Source organism: Bos indicus x Bos taurus, chromosome 7 (assembly GCF_003369695.1).
Source record: "Bos indicus x Bos taurus breed Angus x Brahman F1 hybrid chromosome 7, Bos_hybrid_MaternalHap_v2.0, whole genome shotgun sequence".
Classification (NCBI taxonomy): Eukaryota; Metazoa; Chordata; class Mammalia; order Artiodactyla; family Bovidae; genus Bos; species Bos indicus x Bos taurus.
In genome coordinates this window covers 52,249,472-52,274,971 of record NC_040082.1, presented here as the reverse complement: position 1 = coordinate 52,274,971, position 25,500 = coordinate 52,249,472, and the positions used below count along the sequence as shown (strand labels likewise).

Below are 25,500 nucleotides of genomic sequence, written 5' to 3'. Positions count from 1 at the left end.
CAGAGTTAAAAGCATGACGAGCAACATAGAAAAAGAAATGGAGGCTTCTGAGTACTCTAATTCTATTTCTAAATCTCTGCCTTCAAAGAATCTGTAAAATGCATGATGTATTTGATAGAATCAAAGATAACAAAACATCTTTCAGCTACTTAGAGGATTAGATTGGAAGACACATCTTGAGTTCCAAGGCATTAATAAAAATTAAGAAAATACAGTAGATTCCCCAGTCAAGAAAAGATCATCTGCTTAAAGGGGCAGATATAAAATACGTGACTTCCACATACAGATGGCCGAAAGGCCCATGAAAAGATACTCTATTAGAGAAATGCAAATCAAAACTACAATGAGATATCACCTCACACCAGTCTAAATGGCCATCATCAAAAAATCCACAAACAATAAATGCTGAAGAGGGTGTGGAGAGAAGGGAACCCTCCTACACTGTTGGTAGGAGTGTAATTTGGTATAGTCACTATGGCGAACAGTATGGAGGTTCCTTAGAAAAGTAAAAATAAAGCTATATGACCCTGCAATCCCACTCCTGGGCATATACCCAGAGAAAAACATGGTCCCAAAGGATCATGCACCCTAATGTTCACTGTGGCACTGTTTTCAATGGCCAAGACATGGAAGCAACCTAAATGTCCATTGACAAAGGAATGGATAAATAAGATATGGTACATATACACAATAGAATATTACTCAGCCATTAAAAAATGAAATAATGCCACTCTCAGCAATATGTATGGACCTAGAGATTGTCATTCTGAGTGAAATAAGTCAGACAGAGGAAAAATATTGTATGCCATCCCTTATACATGGAATCTAAAAAGAAATGATTTAAATGAACTTATCTATAAAACAGAAACAGACTCAGAGAGTGAACTTATAGGTTGCCAGGAGAATAGAAATGTGGGGAGGGATAGTTAGGGAGTTTGGGATCGACATGTACACACTGCTATATTTAAAACGGATAACCAACAAGGTTCTACTGTACAGCACAGGGAACTCTGCTCAATGTTATGTGGCAGCCTGGATGGAGGGGAGTTTGAGGGAAAATGGACACATATATACGTATAGCTAAGTCCCTTTGCTGTCTACCTGAAATGATCATAACTTTGTTACCTGGCTATATTACAATATAAAATAAAGAATTTAAAAATATATGTGACTTACTAATTTCACAACAACATTTTGTCTCTGGACTGGGTCAAAGATTCCAAATTATCTGTGGTGGCCAGCAACTGTGGATGGAGCAGCTGTGGTGATAGGCTGTCGTGACTGTGGGCTTCTGGGTACCAAGCGCTCTGCTAAGTACTTGTGAATTATTTCCTTCCATCTGCCACAAATCCAAGAGGTTGATGGTGTGATTGTCCCCATTTTACAGCTAATGGAACTCCAGTTCAGAAAATAACTTGGCTAATATGTAGGTGAGGCGTCACGTGAAGGATATGCAAGGCTCTTAGCCTCTCTTCACGCACCTGATGTTCAGCACAGTTGTTGCCCTGAGGAGGGCGTGGTACAGGGTGAGGCATGGCCACCTGCCTTCAGAGATCTGCACTGTCTGGCTGAACAAGTGAGATGGACACATACGGAACCAACGGATGACAGAGGAACCCAAAACTCGACGCTAAGTGTATGAAAATGACGAGTATTTCAGTGAGAAGATGATTTGGGGTAATGATAAAGGCTTCTTGAGAGCTCAGGGAGGTTAAAACCAGGAAGGAGAGTTTAATCCATGGAAAGGGAACTGTATTCTGAATGAAAGTATTCATTTCTCTCTCTGCTAACATAGAATGAGTTCTGTCTTTAATTTTTCCTGCCAGCAATGTCTAGCTTATTTTTTTAAACACCGTAAATCTTATTTCTGCCTAAATTCTAAGTGAAACATAAATGGGGTTTTGTTTTATCTTGCTTGTAGACTTTTTAAAATTCACAGACTTGACTTTTTGTTGTTTCCTAAATATGTAGAATACTTAGCTCATTTTTCTCATTTTTAGAGTCTTTTTTCTCTCTAGTTGTAAAGGACACAGGACTGCATAGTCACCATTCATTTTGAATTGTGCAGTTAGACTAGTTAGAGTTATTTTTTAGTCAAGAAGTCAAACATTTTTCCATTTTCAAACTAGAGTTTGAAAAATCAGCTCTAGTTTCCAAATGACAGCCATTTCTTCCTTCAATATTCCCCTTTACTTACATTAAATCAGTGAATGAAGATTTTAACAACATGGACACAGTCATTATTTGCTTTTATTTTTAAAAATAAGCAACATTAAACTCATTACAATCCTTCCTATGGTATAGTACTCTTTAGTTTGTTGATTGCCACAGTCTCTCCAGTGAATAAAGTAATAGAAAGTAATTTTTACAGTGCAAAGACAAATTTGTATTCCCTCCCTTGTCAGCTGTTTAAAATGCAATCACGAATTTAAGCTAATAAGATGAATCGTTTGGGACAGTTAAATAGTAAGAGTCATGTTGGGTCAAAATACCATTTGAGCAGATGTTCGTTTTTTCCTCTTTCTAAGAATTATCTCACTCTAATAAAGTTATAACTCACTGATTTCTAAATTCCTATTGGAATGCAATAAAAATCTAGTTAGGCCCTTGATGTCAATGACTGCAGTACAACAGGACGTGTTGCGAAAGTTCATCTCCAACTGATTATAGATATGTTGAAGTAGGAATGACAGAAAATTCATGATTATAAAAAAAAAGAATAGGATGTTATTTTTATTCATCACCTTTATCTTCTTTGCTGTAATCACAGAAACCTTGGAACTTCCATAGATACACAAAGGAAATAATTTTTGCATGCCCTGTCCTGGACTGAAGTAGCTACTTACCAGAAGTTTATATTATTCTTCTAGAAATCAGCATCTTGACTCGGGGGAGAGGGGAAACTTAGGGATAAAGTTTCTATCATAAATATTCATTCAAGAATTGTTTCTTGAGTATCTGTTTTCCAGACAACAATTCTCTGGACTGACTTTCAATGTAGAAACGACAGAGACTTCGCTGTCATCAGAGCTGATAATACAGAATGAAAGGGAGTCAAGTAAACATTTCAACAGTCATACCAGAATGGTGGCATTCTGGTATGCATACCAAATTCTTTAGCATTCACTGCAGAGAAAACAAGCAGTTATATGTGTATGCTGAGTCACACACACATCACTCACACTCAGCACATCTTCACCGTGGTTTTGATCATACTTCTACTGGTAGCCCCTGGCTCACAATATTCTTCACAAAAAGTGGTCTCTCCCTCCTAAACTGAAGCTCTACTCCTCACTCCTGTTCTAATCTCCAGCATGTAGTCTAACCCAGAGCAGTTGCTGAATAAGTCAGTGACTAAACAAATCAACGAGGACAGAATATACATGTGATCCTTGGGTGGACATGGAAAGTAAAGGTTTCTGTAGATGAAGTTGTCTTCAGTATCATTGTTTGTTTGGTTTTTTTGGACATAGGCTTGCAGGGTCTTAGTTTCCTGATCAAGGATCGAACCTGCACCCTCGACAGTGAAAACTTGAAGTCCTAACCACTGAACCACCATAGAATTCCTGGAGCATAGTTTTAATTTATTCCACACATTCCTACTGTGTGTCCACAGTGTGTGGCTCTGTGCTGCCTTTCTTCCATGCTGTGTTAGTTTTTATTCTGTGCAACAAAACACCACAGACATAGGAACTTAAAATAATGCACATTGATTATCTCACAGTTTCTTTGAGTCAGGAGTTGGGGAACATCTGAGTTGGGTTCTTGAAAAGGCTGTAATCAAGGGGCTGATTGGAACTGGGTTCTCTTCTTGAGGTGGACTGGGCAAGGGTCCACTTCCACGTTCAGTCAGGATGTTGGCAGAATTCATTGCCTTGTGTAACCTGTAGGACTCAGGCTGTTTCTTCAAATTCAGTGAGGAGACCAAGACTCTAGAGTGAGTCTGCTAGCAAGACAGAGTCCATTTTATTGAATTAAACTATGTAACATAACACAATCAGAAGAGCAAGACCCCATCACTTTTTGCCGTACAATGTCTGTTAGAAGCAAGCCATACAATTAGCCCACACTCAGGGGTGAGGATGATATAAGACATGAACACCAGGAGGTGGGGACTGTGGGAAACACCAGAAAGTCTGTCCACCACACTTCCTCTAATGAAGTTGTCTTACACCAGACTCTAACATCAATACCCTCTATGAACTTAAAGTGAAATGGAAAGTCGTTCAGTTGTGTCCAACTCTTTGCAACTCCATGGACTGTAGCCTACCTGGCTCCTCTGTCCATGGATTCTCCAGGCAAGAATACAGGAGTGGGTTGCCAGGCCCTCTTCCAGGCTATAACCTTAAACAGCCTTGAACATCTCTGTCAAGGAGGTGGTAAGGAGGTCTAACCAAATGAACAGGAATGGTTCTTTCATATCTAAGAGTCTAGGATGATTTCCTCTCAGCCCTGATAGGATGATGCTCTTCAAAGTATAACTTCCTTGATTTGCAGCTCTCTACTGCACACCCACTTCTCCCCAAGAAGGCCCCATGACCAAAATGAACTGTCCAAACAGCATATGACAGTGAAGTGAAATAATCACCTTTTAGCACATTTAATAATCAAGACCTACTGATGAAATTATTTGCAGGGCAACAATGGAGACACAGACACAGAGAACAGATTTATGGACACAGGGAGAGGGGGAGGAAGGAGAGAGTGTGATGCATGGAAAGAGTAATATGGAAACTTACATTACCATATGTAAAACAGATAGCCAATGGGAATTTGATGTATGATGCAGGGAACTGAAACTGAGGCTCTGTAACAACCTAGAGGGGTAGCATGGGGAGGGAGGTGGGAGGGATGTTCAAGAGGGAGTGGAAATATGTATACCTATGGCTGGTTCATGTTGATGTTTGGCAGAAACCAACACAATTCTGTAAAGCAATTATCCTTCAATTAAAAAATTAATTAATTAAAAAAAGAATAATCAAGACCTTTTTGCAATTCAGTTGTGAACCAGAATTCTTTGTTTTCATTGGCAGAGACCTTCAAGGCTGAGGTTTCACCTTTTTGTCTGACTTATACACACTGCAGCATCTTGGAAGTCACATTTTATTCCTAGGGATGATCATTCGTAGGAAAAATAACATCTTTCTGCAGCTAATCATTTTAGTCAATGATCACTGAGTTATAGATGAGCTTCTGATGAGTGAACTTGCCAGCACAGTGACACCCCAGCTCTCTGAAGCCTGTGGGAATGAATCATCTGGAGAGAGGCTTTTCTAATTCCTAAGGGTGTTTACTACTCTCTGCTTCTGCTCCTGCTAAGTCGCTTCAGTCGTGTCCGACTCTGTGAGACCCCATCGACGGCACCCCACCAGGCCCTGCTGTCCCTGGGATTCTCCAGGCAAGAACACTGGAGTGGGTTGCCATTTCCTCCTCCAATGCATGAAAGTGAAAAGTGAAAGTGAAGTCACTCAGTTTTGTCCGACTCTTAGCGACCCCATGGACTGCAGCCTACCAGGCTCCTCCGTCCATGGGATTGTCCAGGCAAGAGTACTGGAGTGGGGTGCCATTGCCTTCTCTGTTACTACTCTCTGCTCACCATTTAATTTATACTGCAACGACATGTTTCATTTTCTTAATGGCTTAAGAAGAGCTATCATTCACTGTGTATATATCAAGAACTAGGCACTGTGCTAACTAGCATTTTGCACACACTGATAGTCAGCAATACCATGACAGGTTAAGTGCCTTGCCCAGTACCGTGCAGTTGGTATACTAAAGCCAGATTCAAACATAGGATTATCTGATTCAAAGGCCTTGATCTTAATATAGGCTCTTTTAGTTTCATTCTTATAAACATGATAGACCTCTTCAAAATCAGATGAGCTATTTAGTGCTATTTAGCCAATAGCAGGGCTTCCCTGATAGCTCAGTGGGTAAAGAATCTGCCTGCAATGCAGGAGACCCCAGTTCGATTCCTGGGCTGGGAAGATCTGCTGGAGAAGGGATAGTCTACCCACTCAAGAATTCCTAGGCTTCTCTTGTGGCTCAGCTGGTAAATAATCTGCCTGCAGTGTGGGAGACCTAGGTTCGATCCCTGGGTTAGGCAGATCCCCTGAGAAGGGAAAAGCTACCCACTGCAGTATTCTGGCCTGGAGAATTCCATGGACTGTATAGTCCATGGGGTCGCAGAGTCAGACAGGACTGAGCGACTTTCATTTCCCATCCAATAGCAACTAACATTAGTTTAGACACGTATTTTTAGTTGGTATGTGTTATGGGTTGAGTTGTGTGTCCCTCCCCCTGCCCACCAACACACACACAAAAGGTATGTTGAAGTCCTAATCCCCAGTATCTCAGCAGGTGACCTTATTAGGAAATAGGGTCTTTATCTTCCCAGGTGACTCAGTGGTAAAGAATCTGCCTGCCAATGCAGAAGATGCAAGAGATGTGGGTTAGAACCCCTTGGTCAGGAAGATCTCCTGGAAGAGGAAATGGCAACCTACTCCAGTATTCTTGCCTGGGAAATCCCATGGACAGAGGAACCTGGTGGCCTACAGTCCAGGGAGTCACAAAGAGTCAGACATGACTGAGTGACTGAGTACATAAGCACAGAGGTAATCAAGTAAAAATGAGTTCATGAGGGTGGACCCTAAAGTAACTTGTGTTATCAAAAGGGGAAATGTGGACATAGAGATAGACACACACAGAAAAGGAAGATGATGTGAAGAGGCACAGGGAGAACTCCATGTGAAGATGAAGGACGGGAATGATATGTCTATAAGCCCAGGAAGGTTAAAGATTGCCAACAAACCAACACAAGCCAAGAAGAAGTGAGGAAGTTCCCTCATGTACAGGTTTCAGAAGGAGGAGGACCTGATGACACCTTGATTTCAGACTTCCAGCCTCCAGAACCATGAGACAATATATTTGTTTTTTCTTAAGCCACCTATTTTGCAGTGCTTTGTTACAGCAGCCCTAGCAAATGAATACAGTGTGTTTTTACAGTTTCCTTAGAGGCTAAAATGTCAACCTTTGCTTCTCTAGCACATGCTACTCAGAGAAGCTTCTGCTTCCCTCCTGCTGCTCCAAATATATTATGGGATGGGAGACCAGATAACAAAACTTGTTAGAACTGTTTATAAAAGTGCAGTAACCTAAGAGGGAAATTCGATAAGTCAAATTTATTAGCTTTCGTATATGGTAACCTATTTTACGTTGCCCAGAGACTATCTCTGCTTACTTCCGTATTTCTGATTTCGTGAGAGATATTTCGGATATCTCTGGCTTTTTAATAACGTGTCTCTAGCCCATGGGGTTTTGTTTTGCACTTAAATATCTCTAGATGAAGTTCAACCTTTTCTGATTTACCAAAGCAGCACGTCCAGTATATGAGAAAATTAAAAGTCTAAAAATAATTACAGATTGTCTGATTCCTATATTACTCCTGCTCTGTGTGATGTTGCCTTTCTTCCTCTCGGTATGTTGATAATATTTTGTTCACAGCAGTGGGATGATAGTTTGGCTTCTGGCTGCCATTTTCTGTGGCCTGGTTAAGAAAATGCCCTTCCTTTTTGTTTTGGTGAATCTTCTTTTCAGGAGTTTACAAGCCTTCTGCAAGTCTTTGCTTCCTAACTCCCACAGCAGAAGGGCTACTTGAGCCTCAAAAACAAAACGGTAGTGTGGTAATGAGGGTATTAGGTTGATGTGTTCTGTTCAGCACCTGCTCCCGAGCTACCGAATAATGAATGAGCATCAGTTACACATTGTGAAAACAGGAGACTCTGCCTGTTTTGTGCTGCCTGTCAGGCAGTTCTGAAAGGTGCTTTGAAACTGTGTTTCTCATACGAGGGCACTCATTTGTGAAAAGCCATCTGAAAAAGTCCAAGAACTGCTTGTTTACAGGTCAACATTTAACTTGCCTGTGCCGAGCTTTTAAGTTTCTCTAAGGTTGAGTTTTGTTAATATGCAACCCATGCCTTGGTCCAAATTAAATTTTACTTTGCCTAGCATACATTTTAGCCCAAAGCTAAAAGCATCATTCTTTCAGGGTTAGTCATTTAACACATAGTATTGATGACTTATTCATGCGCCAGGCAAACAGCTCTTGAATGGAGTTTTTTTAATTCATTAACTATGTTATTTGTTTATTCACATGTGTATTGTTGTTGACATTTTACTGAAGTATAGTTGATTTACAGTGATGTTGCATTAGTTTTGGGTGTACAGTAAAGTGATTCAGGTATTTATACATATATATTCTTTCTCAGATTCTTTTCCATTATTGATTATTAGAAGATATTGTATATAGTTCCCTATGCTATACAGTAGGTCCTTGTTGGTTATCTATTCTATATATAGTTGTGTGTATATATTAATCCCAAGCTCCCAATTTATCCCTTCCTCTTTTCCCTATTGTAACCATAAGTTTGGTAAGACTGACCTGGCCTCTGCTCAGCGCTCTTGCTGCTGCTTCAACCACTCTCTCCCCTTTCTCATATGTTCTAATCACAAAGGCCTCTGTTCTGCTCCAGGATGTAACAGACTTCCACTTTAGAGTCTAAGTATAGACAGACTCTTGATCTGTGAATCTGTCTCTGTTTTGTCAGTAAGTTCACCTGTATTTGTTTTAAATTCCACCTATAAGTGATATCATGTGATACTTGTCTTGTCTGTCTGACTTTACTCAGTGTGAAGAGTTTTTGAAGCATAGAATCATGGTTTCTGTCCCCTCAGAGCTTATAGTTTGGTTGAGGAGATGGACAAAAAATGTAATACAGAAACATAAACAAAGAACAGAGATACAAATGACCATGTTAGGTTCAGTGTTGAATGCGGTATGGGAAATAAAGATCTAAGGAAAAGCATACAGGTTTGGGGAGACTGGGCGACTTTAGCATCATGCTGGAAGAAGCCTCTCCAGTAGGTGGCATTTGAGCTGTAAGGTGGAAGTTTGTTACATCCTGTAGTAGAACAGAGTCCTCTGTGGTCAGAATACGTGAGAAAGGGGACAGAGAGGTAGAAAAAGCCACAGGAGAGCTGAGCCGAGGGCAGGTCCTCTCACCGTGTTCAAGTAAGTGCTCTAGTTCAAGGTTATTTCTTATTTGTGCCTTAGTGAATATACAGAGCCGGTTTTTAAAGGAGACTTACTTGAATTTGTTGTCAGTTTGGAGATAAGGATAGGGCATTGATAGTGGGTAATAAGACAATAAAAATGCAAATGATAGAGAATGGCCCTCACTAGCTATTCTAGATATCAAGGCAGGAAAGAGCCTGGAGATTATTAGTTCAACTTGCTCCCTCTGTAGGGAAGGGATCAGCGTACTTTTTCTATAAAAGGCTAGATAGAGAATGTTTTACATTTTATAGGCTGCGCAGTCGGTCCCAACCCATCAACTCTGCCACCGAAGAGTGGAGGCAGCCACAGATAACATGGAAGCATAGAACCTGATTGTGGTGCAATAAAACCTTCAGATACTGAAATCTGAATTTCACATGATTCTTTGTGTCATAAAATGGCATTCATCTTTGATTTTCCAATCATTTAGAAATGTAAAGTCCCTTTATAGCTTATAACCATACAAAAAACTCATGATGTGCTACATTTCGGCCACAGGCCATAGTTTGTCAACCCTGGAACAGATGTTAAAACCGTGGCCCAGAGAAGCAAGTGATATGAAGGTCACAAAGCAAATCAGAGACAAGGCTAAGACAAGAAATCACGTGTTCTAGCTATTAGGCTGGTGGTGGTTGTTGTTCAGTGGCTCAGTCGTGTCCGACTCTTTGCCATCCCATGGACTGCAGCATGCCAGGCTTCCCTGTCCTTCACCATCTCCCAGAGCTTGCTCAAACTCATGTCCATTGAGTCGGTGATGCCATCCAACCATCTTAACCTCTGTCGTCTCCTTCTCCTCCTGCCTTCGATCTTTCCCAGCATCAGGGTCTTTTCTAATGAGTCAGCTCTTCGTATCAGTGGCCAAAGTATTAGAGCTTCAGCTTCAGCATCAGTCCTTCCAGTGAAGTCAGGATTGATTTCCTTTAGGACTGACTAGTTTGATCTCCTCAGTTAGCACTTTTTTAAAAATAGCGTTTTCATTGATGATAAAAGTAAGAAGATAATTGTTGTTGTTCAGTCATGAAGTTACATCTGACTCTTCGTGACCTCTTGGACTGCAGCACTCCAGGCTCCCCTGTCCTTGACCATCTCCCAGAGTTTGCTCAATTCATGTGCATCGCATCAGTGATGCCATCCAACCATCTCATCCTCCGCTGCCCCCTCTCCTTTTGCTTTCATCTTTCAGCTTGAAAGCATCAGGGTCTTTTCCAATGAGTTGGCTTTTTGTATCAGTTAAACATTAGTTTCTTACTGTCTGGCCCTTGCTACATTAATACTTCCCAATTATTTGTTCAATGTTTTCTGAAAGTTAGTTGAACAATTACTATTTGTCAGATACTAAACTAAAAGTTTTGCATGTGCCATCTCACTAAAGCTTCACAATGGCTCTATAAAGCAGACACTATTACTGTCCTCAATTTACAGATTCAGGAGAGCTGAGTCTCAGAAGCTTACTGCAAACATGTTTCTAGTATCAATAGAAAGCTAATTCACATGAGACTAAACAATGAAGGGGATTTACTATCTTATGACACTTCAAAGTCCAGATGAAGGCCAGACTCGTAGGCTATCTTGATCCAACACCTCAGCCTTGGACTCCATGCTAACTCCTTTAAATTCGATGAATCACACACCTTCTGGAAGCTTTCTCCAGAACAGCAAAGATGTTTCTTCCTCAGAGGCCTATAGTATAACTCTTCTGCCTGCTCAGTGGCTTAAATAGGGTTACAGCCCACTCCTGAACCAATAACCAGGACTGTGAAGTGGCATAACTCTCAGTAGCTTAGCCCTGAGTCATAGAACTGTCTCCTGAAGTCAAGCATGGGATAGATTTCCCCAAAACAAAGGGACTACAGTATATGTGTGTGTGTGGCAGAGAGGTTAAATACACAAATGAACTGAAATGATTAAGAGAATGAAGAATGCATGTTACGAAGGCAATCATAATGTACATTGTAAAAAGTTATAACTTGCCCAAGGTCCCAGAACTAGCAAATTTTCAGCTGAGATTTGAAACTGGGTCATCTGACTCCAGAGCACACATTCTCAACATCTAGGTTCTACTGCTTCCCAAATAAACCTAGTAATGCCTGATGATGGATAGATGGATAGAACAATTTGTGATTGGGACTGTTACCAACTTTATTCTATACACACACACACATACATACACGATTACATAGTACAATACCATATACCATATACATGACTCATATTTAGTCTGTATACTGGTACAGCCATACCCATTATAAAACTACTAAAATTCTTGTATTTCAGTGTAGTTGTTGATAGGGAGCTGCTGCCTGAGCTTGTCCTGTCTTCTATCCTCTCACCCACAAACTCCCTTGATCCAGCAGCTAAAGTGCTAACTCCTGACCCTACAGGGGTCTCTTAGGTTCTGCTTATGTGCCTCCCCCAGCATTCAGATGACAGACTTTATTTGTTATCAACAATGGACCACCACTGATCTTGTTCCTTTCTGGTTCCTCTTATTTGTAGACTCTTTTCCTTCCTCTAACTAGTACATTTCCTTACTTTAGATTTCCTGGGTTTGAGTGGAAGACCCAGGAGACCTGAGTTCAGGCTAGTCTCTGTGGCTGAGTGACAGTTACTCTGTGTTCTTGCCTCCTTGGGTGCAGAATGCATACATGTTACTTAAGATTCTAGCTATGTGAGTCCAAATTAAAGAAAACATTGGTAATAAAGAGCACTGCTGACTAATGCAAACTGTAAGGCAGGAAGCCTTGTCATCTAAACATTCTGCCTTCAAAGACTACAAAGTGGTTAAAAATCCCAGGTTTCTGGGATGGTGGTACATGGCCATACTTCTCGAACTGGAGTGTCTGTACTATTGTACTGTTGGGGATTCATCTTCCTTAAACAATAGATTTATCCAGAACAAGAAAGATAGAATTGTATTTTTATATTAAAAGAGATATGGATATATTAATATTATAGAGTAGGGTGCAAATCTATCATATACATATAATAGAAATTATGAAAAAAATTAAACTTGATGCAGACCAATTTTAACAACACCTCAGACCCCTGGGTATGTTAGGACATTCTCTGCTGAAAGGGAGTAAGATATGAATATTTGTAATATAAACTAAGATTGCACCTCTCAATCTTTGATTATAATTCCAGTTCTGTCTTACTTTTAATCTTGAGCCATCTCTGAACTCCCCCTTCTTCATTTGCAAAAATGAGTATAATATCTAAGTTATGGATATTATTGTTGTAAGATCAGTGTTGTCTCTCAAGTGCCTGCCATGTGCCTGCTGCAGCATGAACAATAAATATTAACTCTAACCACTCTCATAACTCATGGGAAGTACATCAGTTTGAAACATTATTACGGACTAGCCTCAAACACCTCTTCCTGTGGCCAAGCAGGCATTACTAATCAATCTTTCCCCTTGGGTGTGGAAGCCCTTTACCAGCACAGTCTGAAAGCCTTCAGTCCCTTTACTTCATTTCCTTGTAAAGGCTTCTGTAACTAATATTCCCTTGAACAAACTATGGGAAAGGCTAGAATTGAACAACAAAAAGAATTAGTCATCTGAAATAAGTATATGTCAATTATTTCTCAGTTGAAGCAACCAGTTGGTCAGAAAGTTGGAAGATGATAATTGGTTTTTAATAATCCAATCCTGGGAGCTTTTCACTTCTGCCTTCTGCTCTAAATTATATAATTTTGCTCACAATTTCCCATAACACTCTCATACCCCCACCCCTCTCTTTTCTTCAGATCAGATCAGATCAGATCAGTCGCTCAGTCATGTCTGACTCTTTGCGACCCCATGAATCGCAGCACGCCAGGCCTCCCTGTCCATCAGCAACTCCCGGAGTTCACTCAGACTCATGTCCATCGAGTCAGGGATGCCATCCAGCCATCTCATCCTCTGCCATCCCCTTCTCCTCTTGCCCCCAATCCCTCCCAGCATCAGAGTCTTTTCCAATGAGTCAACTCTTTGCATGAGGTGGCCAAAGTACTGGAGTTTCAGCTTTAGCATCATTCCTTTCAAAGAAATCCCAGGGCTGGTCTCCTTTAGAATGGACTGGTTGGATCTCCTTGCAGTCCAAGGGACTCTCAAGACTCTTCTCCAACATCACAATTCAAAAGCATCAATTCTTTGGCGCTCAGCCTTCTTCACAGTCCAACTCTCACATCCATACATGACCACAGGAAAAACCATAGCCTTGACTAGACGAACCTTTGTTGGCAAAGTAATGTCTCTGCTTTTGAATATGCTATCTAGGTTGGTCATAACTTTCCTTCCAAGGAGCAAGCATCTTTTAATTCCATGGCTGCAATCACCATCTGCAGTGATTTTGGAGCCAAGAAAAACAAAGCCTGACACTGTTTCCACTGTTTCCCCATCTATTTCCCATGAAGTGATGGGACCCGATGCCATGATCTTCGTTTTCTGAATGTTGAGCTTTAAGCCAACTTTTTCAGTCTCCACTTTCACTTTCATCAAGAGGCTTTTGAGTTCCTCTTCACTTTCTGCCATAAGGGTGGTGTCATCTGCATATCTGAGGTTATTGATATTTCTCCCAGCAATCTTGATTCCAGCTTGTGTTTCTTCCAGTCCAGCATTTCTCATGATGTACTCTGCATATAAGTTAAATAAACAGAGTGACAATATACAGCCTTGACATACTCCTTTTCCTATTTGGAATCAGTCTGTTGTTCCATGTCCAGTTCTAACTGTTGCTTCCTGATCTGCATATAAATTTCTCAAGAGGCAGATCAGGTGGTCTGGTATTCCTATCTCTTTTCTTAATATGGGTCTATTTATGTGACCAATAGCCTTCATGAAACACCATAATTAATATATTACAGGCACAACAAATACAATATTGTATGATATTATATAAATATATATAAATAAAATATTATACATATAATACTTTCCTCTCTCAAGAACTTGGAGAGTACCCAGTCTAAGAGAACATTATGTAACGAAGATTTAAACCCAAACCATGAACCTTTCAGAAAGCTGTGGGACACTGAAGGAGTTGAGTTTGGTTTGGATACACAGATTTTCCTCTTCTGTCTTCTCACAATACCCCATGTCATATTGCAGGGTGAGCAACTTGATTCCAGGGTAGGCTCAGTGAAGGGATGTAATTAGCCTATTAAGTCCTGCTAATGTGTTGTTAAAGTCATTCAAGTGAGAACAGCAGACATATCAGTTCCGCTTTGAACCCTGCCATAGGGAGCACTGCATTTCCACTCTTCTGTTTATAGTCCCCACAGTAGGAATCAGCTGATTCAGCTGGACCTGGCCTTTTCTGTTTCATCAAGTCAAGATGCAATGAGAACTTTCTACAGAATGTGTGTGTTCCTTCAGCACTTCAGCACTCCCCAAATGACTGGTTTTTTAGTTGCCAACAGCAAATACAGTGCATCTGGCATAGATGGAAGAGGAAACCAATATTCTTGCCTGGAGAATTTCATAGACAGAGGAGCCTGGCGGGCTACAGTCCAAGGGGTCGCACAGAGTCAGACATGACTGAGCAACTAAGACGGGCATAGATGGAGGGTCTTTTGTTGCTGTTGTAGTTATTGTTCTTTTGTTTTTGTTTGCTTTTGTTTTTATCTTCTTAGAAGAAAAAGAAAGACGTGGCTTATTATTCCAGAAGTTGGAGATGCCAAGGGATCAGATGCACTCATTTTTCTGACAAATATTTATTCAAGCACTAACTTTATTCTGGGCACTTTGATGAGCTTGGAAGCTACAGCACTGAACAGTACAGTACAGAAAAGATGTCCTTTCTCTGAGAAATTACATTCAGAGGGGTGGGGAGGAAACAAATAATGAACAAATAAGAAAAAATACATAATGATAGTGTTGTACTGAAAAGAAGATGGAGGGGAAGAGATGAAGATGGAGATGAGTGGTCAGGAAACTTCTTGGAGGATGTGATATTTTAGCTGAGATCTGAATGACAAGAAGAAACAAGCCATGCAGGGGGACAGGATTGTAGGTAGAGGGGGCAATGTTTGAAGGAGACCAGAAGACCAGTGTGGCTGGAACATGGTGTGTGGCAGGGAGAGGATGCTATGAGATGTAGCTCAGGGTTCTGCAGGACTAGAGCATCTGCAGGTCATATAAGGCCAGGGGTAAATGGTTCAGATTTTATCCCATGTGGGTTAGGAGCCAGTGGAGGACTTTAGGCAGGGAAGGTGTGTGTAATGAAAACCCCCACCCTGGGTGCTGTGTGGATAATGGATTGTCAGGGAACAAGAGGAGAAGCAGGAACAAGGCACTATTATAAATTTCCACTAAAAGATGATGGTGCTGGTTCTGAAGATGGTGATTCTTTTGGGTGTGTGTGTGTGTGTGTATTTCACTGTAGTAAAATATACATCACATAAAATTTATCACTGTAACCGTATGTAAGTGAAAAAGTACATTAGGTACATTTACACTGTTAGGCCACGATCACCACTGTCCATCTCCAGAACTTTTTCTTCATCTCAAACTGAAACTCTATAAACATTAAACAATAAATCATCCATCCTTCTTTCGCTCAGTCCTTGGGAACCATTATTCAGTTCTCTGTCTCTGTGAATTTGACTATTCAATCTAAGGATTTCCTATAAGAGGAATCATACAATAATTGCTCTTTTGTGCCTCGCATATTTCACTTAGCATAATGTCTTCAAGGTTCATCCATGTTCGAAAACATCAGCATTTTATTTTATTTTTTACAAATATCTGTTCAAATACCTGCTTTCACTTCTTTGCAGTATATACCCAGAAACAGAATTACTGGATTGAGTGTTAATTTCATGTTTATTTTTTTTTTGAAGAACCATCATAGTGTCTTAGATAACTGTATTTTATAGGTCAAGTTATCAAGGCTGCTGAGGGGCTGGTATTATGAGTTAAGAGAAAAAGAAGAAATAATAATGATCTCCCAAGGTTTTTGTTTTTATAATGGGAGAATATTGGTATGGTATACTGGGCTAAGGGCCTTGGGGATAAGAGGGTTTTGGTGTTTGTGTTGGATGTGATGGATATCAAAGGGTCTCTTTAGGACATATATTTATATTTATCATGGCTGCTAAACATACAGATGGGAACATCAGGCAGAAAATTTCATTTATTATTAGTCTAGAATGTCAGGGTTGGCAATAAAAGGTATATGCGACAGGTCATGCTGCACAGGGGGTAGGCTCTAGTGATGGCAGAAGAATGATCAAGGAGATGGGAGTGAAGAAATAATCAGGGTGCATATTTTCAGCTTGCCTGGGTAACTTTAGGAATAGCCAGTTTTGGTAATTACCCAGTTAAACCATCTTATAGATTGCCTTAAATGAAGGAAACCATTCAGGATTATTGGAAAAGATGAAAAAGATAAAAGGTGGTGATGCATTTCTGAACTAGAAAATCTCACCTTGTTCTAGAAGAAATTTTAATACAGCACCTGGGTTTATTTTCATTTCCTTTCTCCTGCTACATGAATAAACAGTCTTATCACACTGCTCTTCACCCTTAGTGATTTAGAGGTTACTTCATCACTTTTGAGAAAAACTATGTACTCAGAATCTCTGCTTATATACTTTATTTTTCTGTTAAGAGTCTACTTTCCCTTTTCTACAGAGAAAGGATATGAGAAAATATCCTTTCTCTAAAGTTAATAGTAAACATACCTCTTTACCACTTCGAATCCCTTTGACAAGGTTCCTCATGAACCTTTCTTACCCTCTCCGTTCCTGGGGCAACTAGATCTCATGTATCTATTTCCCATATTCTAACACAGTGACTTATCAAAGTAGACAAATATTTGATGAGTAAATGAACATCAGATTGAAGTAGGACATACCACCTTTAAAATATGACCTCTCTGATCTTTGTGCTGTTCTTTAAGCTAGTTTCTGGGGAAAGTAGTGTATATAACAAAGCGTGGCTATAACAATTTTTTTTTAATGATGCTTAGAAATTTAATAGAAGGCCCATAAAGTGACAAACCCATAGCAGTTCATTCCTCCCAGCAAACCCTCATAAATTCAGACCACGAAATCATTATGTTCATCCTGCCTCTCCCTTCCTGGCAGGGTTCCTCAGAGCCTCCTCCTCATCTGGTAAACACTACCTGATGCTCGCTGATGCCAGTCTCAAAGAGGTGGCAAGAGCCTAATGCCTGGTTCACCTTGAGCTTTAAGCTGCAGAGTGTTTGATGGTGCCCTATAGTGCTCTTGTATATCCTGGTTCATATATTAATCAAGAAGCTGCCCCTGCCATCAAGGAGTTCATGATCCAATTGGAGAAAAAAATTAATAGAAGTGTGATAAATGTTATGATGGAAGAAGTATACCATGCAGAGCATGTCGGAGGGGCCACTGACTCAGAAATGGAAAATCAGGAAAGGCTCCCTGCAGGAAGTGGCATCTGAGCTATGTGGTGAGAGATGAATCTGCATTTTCTGGGTGTAGCAGGTCAAGGCTCTGATTCGCACAAAGGAACAACAGAAGGTGAAGGGATGGGGGGAGCATTTAGGAGACTCCGTGTACTGCACGTGGCTGTCGCCCAGGAGTCAGACTAAGAGGGCCTTTATTTTATGTGAATGCATTTAGACTTGATAATTTTTGAAATGAAATCCATCAGAGGGGACGGGATGGGGTCTGAAATATTGAGACTTTAGCCAGAGAAACATCCAATTTGAAACCCCCTCCTGCTCTGTGTTTCTAATAAATTGTACCCTGAACAAGAGAGAAATTTGCCACAGCCACAAATGATCACTTATGAATCCAGAACTAATTTTAAGAAACTAATAAACTAAATGAGAAGATATTTAAACCTTATGAAAGTACCCATGTACCTGCCTGTTGGCTGGGGCATATACTTGGTTCTCTCTGTAGGTAAAAGGCTTGTTATTCATTAATAGTGTCAAGAAAAGGGGACTCTGACAATCTTGGTCTGTCAAAGGCTCAGGTCACCTTATTCTAAAAACATAAAAGCCTCTTGACTAGGCTGAAGAATGTAATCCCAAACCTGTTGCAGAATTTCTTCCCTAATGACTTCTGTGAATTTGGGTTGAAGGGCTTTAATGGTTTGTTAGGGAAGGGCAGTGAAAGCAGGAGTGTGGAAGACGGAGGGCTGTTATGAACTGCAGAGCAGTGCTCTCATTGAGGACCCTGCTTACAGTAATATTTGTTTCTTGAGGACTTTTAAAATTCTACAGATCAATCCTCTAAGTATTTACCATCAAACTTCTGAGTATCTACCATAAAACTATTCCATTGGATGAGGGTGGGTTGTATTCCTTTCTGTGGATTTAAGGAACTTATCAGTGCATGGAAGACTGGTCCAAATCCTTTAATTACCAACCCTGGGAATAAGACTTTTTGAGTCACTAGAGGCATTATCATCCTAAGAAAGATTCTGATCTCTGCAAGTTGAAAGTATAATCGCAGTTTTGAAAATGTAATGGAAAAGGTTCTGCCTGGGGTATTTTTTGAGTTACATAGGATCCCTCTTTCTTGGTTTGTGAAAAACTAGAAGAGATCAGAGGCATTATATCATTAGCATCTTCATCAATTTATATTCAGGAATCTGAAGTTTCATAATGTGTCTCTCTGCTTCATCTCAGTCAAGACTTACTACCCATTAATTTATGTTTTGTTAAGACCTAAGGGGTAGAGAGTATGAACAAACCATTATTTCTCTAAAAAAAAAAAAAAGTATAATCACATCATAGACCATTTTGTTTCTCATGGTCTTTAAACTCACTTCATCTGTGTAACTCTAGAGTTATATGGACAGCAGTGACGATTAGTACCGCTGCCTTATGACAGTGTAAATGCCGTATGATCTGTGGAGCAATACTTACATGCTCGGCTATAACCCATTATAGAACTTAAGGGTCTGAGAGCTTTGGAATGAAAAAGACCCAGGTTCAGAGCCCAATCCTTCTGTTTACTAGCTCTGTGACCTTGGATTAAGTGACTTAATTTCTTTAAGCCTCAGTTTTCTGATCTAGAAATTGGGGGTATTACTGGTTATCATCTCAGTTCACTGTGAGGATTCAGTGAGACTGTGATGAAGGGCTAGTACCTTGTTTCAACCCTAGCCACCATTCTTGAGAATTTCGACCTTTATCCTGTGTTGTTGCTCAGTTGCTCAGTTTGGTCCGACTCTATAGTTCTGCTTTATTATGAGCTACTTTCTCTTTTCTTTTTCCTCCCCTAGGGATATGAAACCTGACAATATTTTGCTTGATGAACATGGTAAGTAAATGATTTGTTTGCAATCAACCACTTGATACACATGTGCAACAAATTGATTATCCCCAGCAGAGGAGTACTATACGTGGAAAAAGTGTCTTGCTTGGTTCAGTTGCATTGTTGGTACAAACTCTATTTAATGGTGGGACGGACCATATGGGGGAACTTTATCACTTATTGCAGTGGCATAGAACACTAGTACAGGGGTGCCCAATAGCCATCCGCAGCCTTTTAGGAACCAGGCTGCAAAGCAGGAGGTGAGAGGTTGGCCAGCTAGTTAAGGTTCATCTGCTGCTCCCCATCAATTTCCATCACTTGCATTACTACCTAAACATTACTGCCCCGCTACTCCCCATCACCTCCCGCTCTGATCCATGGAAAAACTGTCTTCCACAAAGCTGGTCCCTGGTGCCAAAAAGGTTGGGGACTACTGCACTAGTACACCCATAAATAGCCTGAATTTACATAAGGAAAAAGTTGTTCTCTTTTCAGTTTTCTTCCATTTCTACCTATTTCTTCAAGAAAACCACCCCAGTTTTGGGGTGCTGCTGCTGCTGCTGCTGCTAAGTCATTTCAGTCGTGTCCGACTCTGTGCGACCCCATAGACGGCAGCCCACCAGGTTCCCCCATCCCTGGGATTCTCCAGGCAAGAACACTGGAGTGGGTGTGCTAGTTTGCCTTAATATCTCTATAGAAATTATCTTCCTTTTTTTTCCCATAAAGACAGAAGAGACCTCAAGTATAGAGCATTCGGTAGGCAATAGTATCTACTTAGAGATTCATTCGGAGAAGGCAGTGGCACCCCACTCCAGTACTCTTGCCTGAAAAATCCCATGGACAGAGGAGCCTGGTAGGCTGCAGTCCATGGGGTCGCTGAGAGTTGGACACGACTGAGCGACTTCACTTTCACTTTTCACTTTCATGCATTGGAGAAGGAAATGGCAACCCACTCCAGTGTTCTTGCCTGGAGAATCCCAGGGATGGGGGAGCCTGGTGGGCTGCCGTCTATGGGGTCGCACAGAGTCGGACACGACTGAAGTGACTTAGCAGCAGCAGAGATTCATGACATTATTTTATTCTCATTTTGTCTGCTTTTAGGCTTTTCTTCTCATCAGGGCAAATTTTTACATTTATATAAGAGATACTAAGTTTTCTGTTCAACCATTTTCAGTTAACAAAAAATCATTCCATTTAAAGAAACCTATAGAGTAGGTAAGGGTCTATGTGGTACCCAGAGGGATAAGGCAGTGACCATGAAGGTGAAAAATGAACACCTGAAGTTCAAGAAACACTGATTGAAGATGTCCTGTAGAAAAAGCTTTGACCAACAGTGATTAAATGTGTATAATCTCCTCCTAATATTATTTTAATGGACATTTGGATTTATTGGTACATCAGTACAGAGTTGTAGAACACACAGCCTGCATGTTATAAATGTTACAGAGGCAATAAGATCCTTGTTAAATTTTCAGAGAGCTGCTGGGTGAGGGAGTCCCAAATCTGCTAAGCTCTGTATTCATCTGACTTTTACAAAAGGGATTTACAAGTGGGGCTGAAACTCCACAGACTATCCATGGTTCATTATTTATTTACCTAATTCCATTTAAAACCTGGTTTGCCACGTGTGCTCTGAGTGCCAAGAAATGCTTTTCTGTATGACCTCTAATTTCAAAGCTCAGCATCATTATTTATTTATGGACTGTCTAAAAAGATTTTTTCCACTTTCTTCCAATGCCTTATTTCTTCCTTCCCTTTACTGCTTCTGACATTTGGGAACAGATTCTCTGAAACTCAGAAATGTGGGCACTGGTGAGACAGCATGAAGGTGACTTTCATGAAAACACCAGCTATCTCTGCCTTCAGTAGGAAGCAGGATCCCCCTCATGCTGGTATGAATAAACTCTGTGGAGCTTCACAGCTGTCCTCTTCACAACCCTAGCCGCTAAAGGCCACCTCTACACAACATGATAGAAAAAGGTGCCCTGTGTGCCCAACACAGTCTTGGGAAGGTGAGCACTGGTCACACAGAGCCTGGTTTGGGGTTCTGTCCCCACTTCTTTCTCAGCTGCTTGCCTCTGTGCCCAGTGTATTGCTCGAATATTTGTCAGGATCCTGAAAGGAGACATTGATCCTATCAACCAAAACCTTTCCAATAGTCACCTTCCATTTGGAGAACATTTCAGACTTGGATCTCCAGTGTGACCTCATCTTATTTCTACCATGAGGTCATCCAGCTCTCATTCAAAGTCTTTCTCTGTCTCATTTTCTTATCAACTTGGTGATTGTAGATGAGGAGAAAGATCCAGGAATAAATTAATCTTCAAGTGTAAACACCCTTAGAGACTACCCTCAGGAAAAATTAACTGAGTGATATTGTAGATAAGGTTTCCCAGGTGGTACAGAGTCACTAAAAGCTGGATCCTTACTTGACTTTACTAAAGAATTATTGATATTTTGATTCCAAAAGGGATATACCAAATATTGTACACATCTACTTCTTAGGTCTTGTGTTTAAACAATTTTGTCTGACCCTTAATTCTCAGGTAACTGTACTTTCAATGGCCTGTTCTGCCTTTCCCTCATGCATGTAGGAGGCTAACACCCACTTTTTCAGGGCATTTTATTATTGGCTGGACTGTGGCTCCGCTGCTTAGGGACTGCAAGCCAGCAGCCCATGCTGCCTGGTTCCCTGTCTACACCTGTTACCTGGTGTACTATTTACAAAGATACTTTTCACTCTTAAACTTTGGGGTTTGAACAGTGACCTAAGAGGAGCTTTTCTGTATTTTACCCCCATCCTAAACTCAACTGGAGAATCATTGCAGTCAATTAGAGCAACACTGTCTTGGGAAGGACTGGGTATGTGAATGAGAGAGAGATGCAAACACACAAGATTGAGGGTCATTCTCTAAGCATTGTCCTAGGGATCTCTTCTGGAAAAAATAATTTTTTGAGGTTATTTACTGTCTTTTTTTTCAGGTTTTGAAAAACCTAGCTTTCAGGCATTGTTGGCCAACCCAACTGATTATTGGGTTGGCCAAAAAGTTCTTTTGGCTTTTTCCCTGAGATGTAATGGAAAAACCCAAATAAACTTTTTGGCCAACCCAATACCCTGACATGAAATTCCTGGTGGCTCATGTATGCCTCTTGCATGGGGATTTAGCAATTGCAAGGATAACTGCTCCTCTCTGATACACCTGCTATTCCCATTTCTCCAAGTGAGCTGTGTATTACACCATGTGGCTTATATTTAAATTCAGTACCATCAGTAACAGGGAGAAACTTTGTATTACTCTTACTGAGTCATACTGGTTCATGTTCATCAGAAAAGACCGATATTTAAAGGAACCAAATCCTTTTGTAAATGGAGAGTCCTTCTACCAGTGTGAATGAACATTCTTTATACATCGGAATTTGACTTAATTTTTTTTTTTTAATTTAGATCACACTGTCCTACTTAAATGGCTCACTCACTAGTTCAGAGCCTGAGATGGCATTAACTCTTGGATGGCTCATAACCAACTGTTCTGATATATGGTTTCCATATCCTACCAACTTAAGTACTTCATCCAATTCTATCAGTTCAATAGAGTCTAAATTCTTGTATTTTTTTTTTCTAAATTATTCAGGAAATAAGTGCTGCCTACAAAGGAAGAATAACATCTCCCTGGTATATCTGAGAGAATGACAATTACCACATTATCTATAATTTAGGTTTCTTGATACCCTCCCTTTGTCACAGGGAACAGAGAAAGGCAAAAACTCAGTTTAGGAGTGTGAGGAAGAACCGAGCCTGCTACTTTAATAGCTTCTTCTTTGCAGAGTCCCAAAATGTACCTAAAAATCAAGTGTGTAGCATTTTTATATATAAACAGACACACACACATATACCACACACACACACACACACACACACACACACACACATACCCCCCCACACACACAATAGGACACTGTACCTTAGCCCCAGATAATCAGGTTTATAAATCTCAGCTAGTGTCTAAGGATATAAATTTTTAACAAGAATCCTAGAAAACTGTGGCACCATTTTTGAGTTAGGGAAATTTTTGAAAGCTAGGAGCCATGTCAACCAATTGGTTATGGTGTCCTTGAGGGCTGTGTTGAGAAACATCCTCAGGCTGGACACATGCACAGTAAGAAAGAGTATAAATAATGACTGCAGTGATGACTCAATCCAGTGACTCAATACTGTGAGCTCCAACTTTTAATGTGATTCTGTGCCTCCAGGTACAGAGCTGAAAAGAACAGGCAGATGGCTCCCTAGGGTGCTCAATCAGGAAGTTCTGGGCCTTGTACTTGAAAACTTCACAGTAAAGCAGTGTTTCTAACTGGATGCTTTTGTTCTGCTGTCTCTCCCTGCAGAGGTGAGACAATGTCTGCAGACATTTTTGATGGTCAGTATATCAGCCAGGAGTGGGAAGTGCTTTTGGCATCTGGTGGATAGAGGCCAAGGATGCAAGTAAGCATTCCACGATGCACAGGACAGCCTTTCACCACACAGATAATCAGGTCCAAGTTCTCAGTCAGTTCCAAGTTGAGAAACTCTGATCTAAGGCTCCCTCGGGACCAGGACTTATGGGGAAAGCCAGAGGGGTCCCTCACTCCAAAGCAATTTCTATGTCCCTCCGTTAGTAGGGCAACCAGAGCTTCCTCTGTGAGCCAGAACTCAGATTCATTTCCACAGCACAGAGGGGAACTTGGCAGAAAGGTCCCCAAGGTGAGCCGAGGGAAGTACAGCAGCATCCTGGGCCTGGAGCTGAGATGTCGGGCTGGTGCAAAGACTCCGTGAGGCTCTGCTTTCCTCGTTCAGCTTGAGGGCACTAGGGTGCAGTTTCTAGTAGATGTTGGCCCTCAGATGATTCCTCCCAATCGTTTACTATGCATCCTGGTGAGAGAACCCTGAGCCAATCAGAAGTCAGTGTTTTGAGTTTCTTCAGATCTTGGTCTTACAATACGGTGCAAAAAGTCTTTGGACAATTCATAACTCAGCAAAAGAGTCCTAGACCATGATAGATCCTAAGTTCTGCTACTGATCCTAAGTAGCTCTGCTACTTCTGAACACTGAGAACTTAGCCACAAACAGCTCTTCTCTGAAATAGGGATGACTTCACTAGCCCAAAGGGTATGAAAACCTTTTGAAAATTGCAATGAATCATACAAATTCAAATACTACTTATATGATAAAATTAACACTCTTTTAACCACATTCAAAAGAAATATAATGAGTACTAACTGTGGTTAAGATTTTCTACTAAGCCAGGTCTTCTTTTAAAAGCATGATCTCAAAATGAACTGGGTGTCAGAATCATCTGGGGAGCTTGTTTAAACACAGGGCTTCCACCCTCAGAGTTCCTGATTCAGTAGGTGGGGGCAGGGCCCAGGAGGCTGCATCCCTATCACGTTCCTGACGCTACTGGTCTGGGGACCACACACTTTTAGAACCATTTGGTTCTCAAGCATCCTCTAGCTTCTGCTGGGTTAGCCAAAAAGTTCGTTCGGGTTTTTCCGTACCCGCATATGGAAAAGCTTGAACAAACTCTTTGGCCAATCCAATACTTCTACATGAGCATAGTCAGTCTCAGGATTGAGTTGGCTTAGAACACCTACTCAGGCTAAAGTCAAGGATCCCGTGCCTGGCTGCCCATCTGAATCACCTGTGGAGTTTCTTGGTACTATTTTTAACCTGGATACCTGGCTCTCCCACCCATCCCACTGCAATGGGGTCTTAGGAGAGAGAAGTCCAGGCATGTGTGTTTTGCAAAATGATGCCAGAGCATATGATCATGACAAATAGCAACAATTGGATGATACATACTTCCTGTGAAATGCTGAGTTAAGTCTTCCACAGCATTATTTCATTTGATCTTCCCAACAACCTCATGAGAAGACCACTATTATCATCCCAACTTTACAGTCAGAATCAGTCACCTTTTTGAGGTAGTACAGCTAATCAGTGGTAGAGCTGAGACTTAAAGTCAGGCAATCGGACTCCAGAGAACAAGCTCTTAACCACTAAGTCTCCAGACTCCCCTATTTTGTATCAAACCTTGTGAACCAAGGAGCCAGTGCTTTGAACATGAGGGAGAAACAGAGAAAGAAAATACTGAAATAACCTATATTACGA

At 40.8% G+C, this 25,500-nt stretch overlaps 1 protein-coding gene across 2 annotated transcripts in view; it reads left to right on the top strand.

Moving 5' to 3' along the window:
* STK32A (serine/threonine kinase 32A) overlaps positions 1-25,500 on the top strand; it is a 130,534-nt gene that overhangs the window by 71,323 nt on the left and 33,711 nt on the right. For both annotated transcript variants that reach the window (XM_027546052.1, XM_027546051.1), the window contains exon 6: positions 19,321-19,358. In XM_027546052.1, coding sequence (XP_027401853.1) covers positions 19,321-19,358 — 38 coding nt within the window. The remainder of the gene's footprint in view (positions 1-19,320; positions 19,359-25,500) is intronic.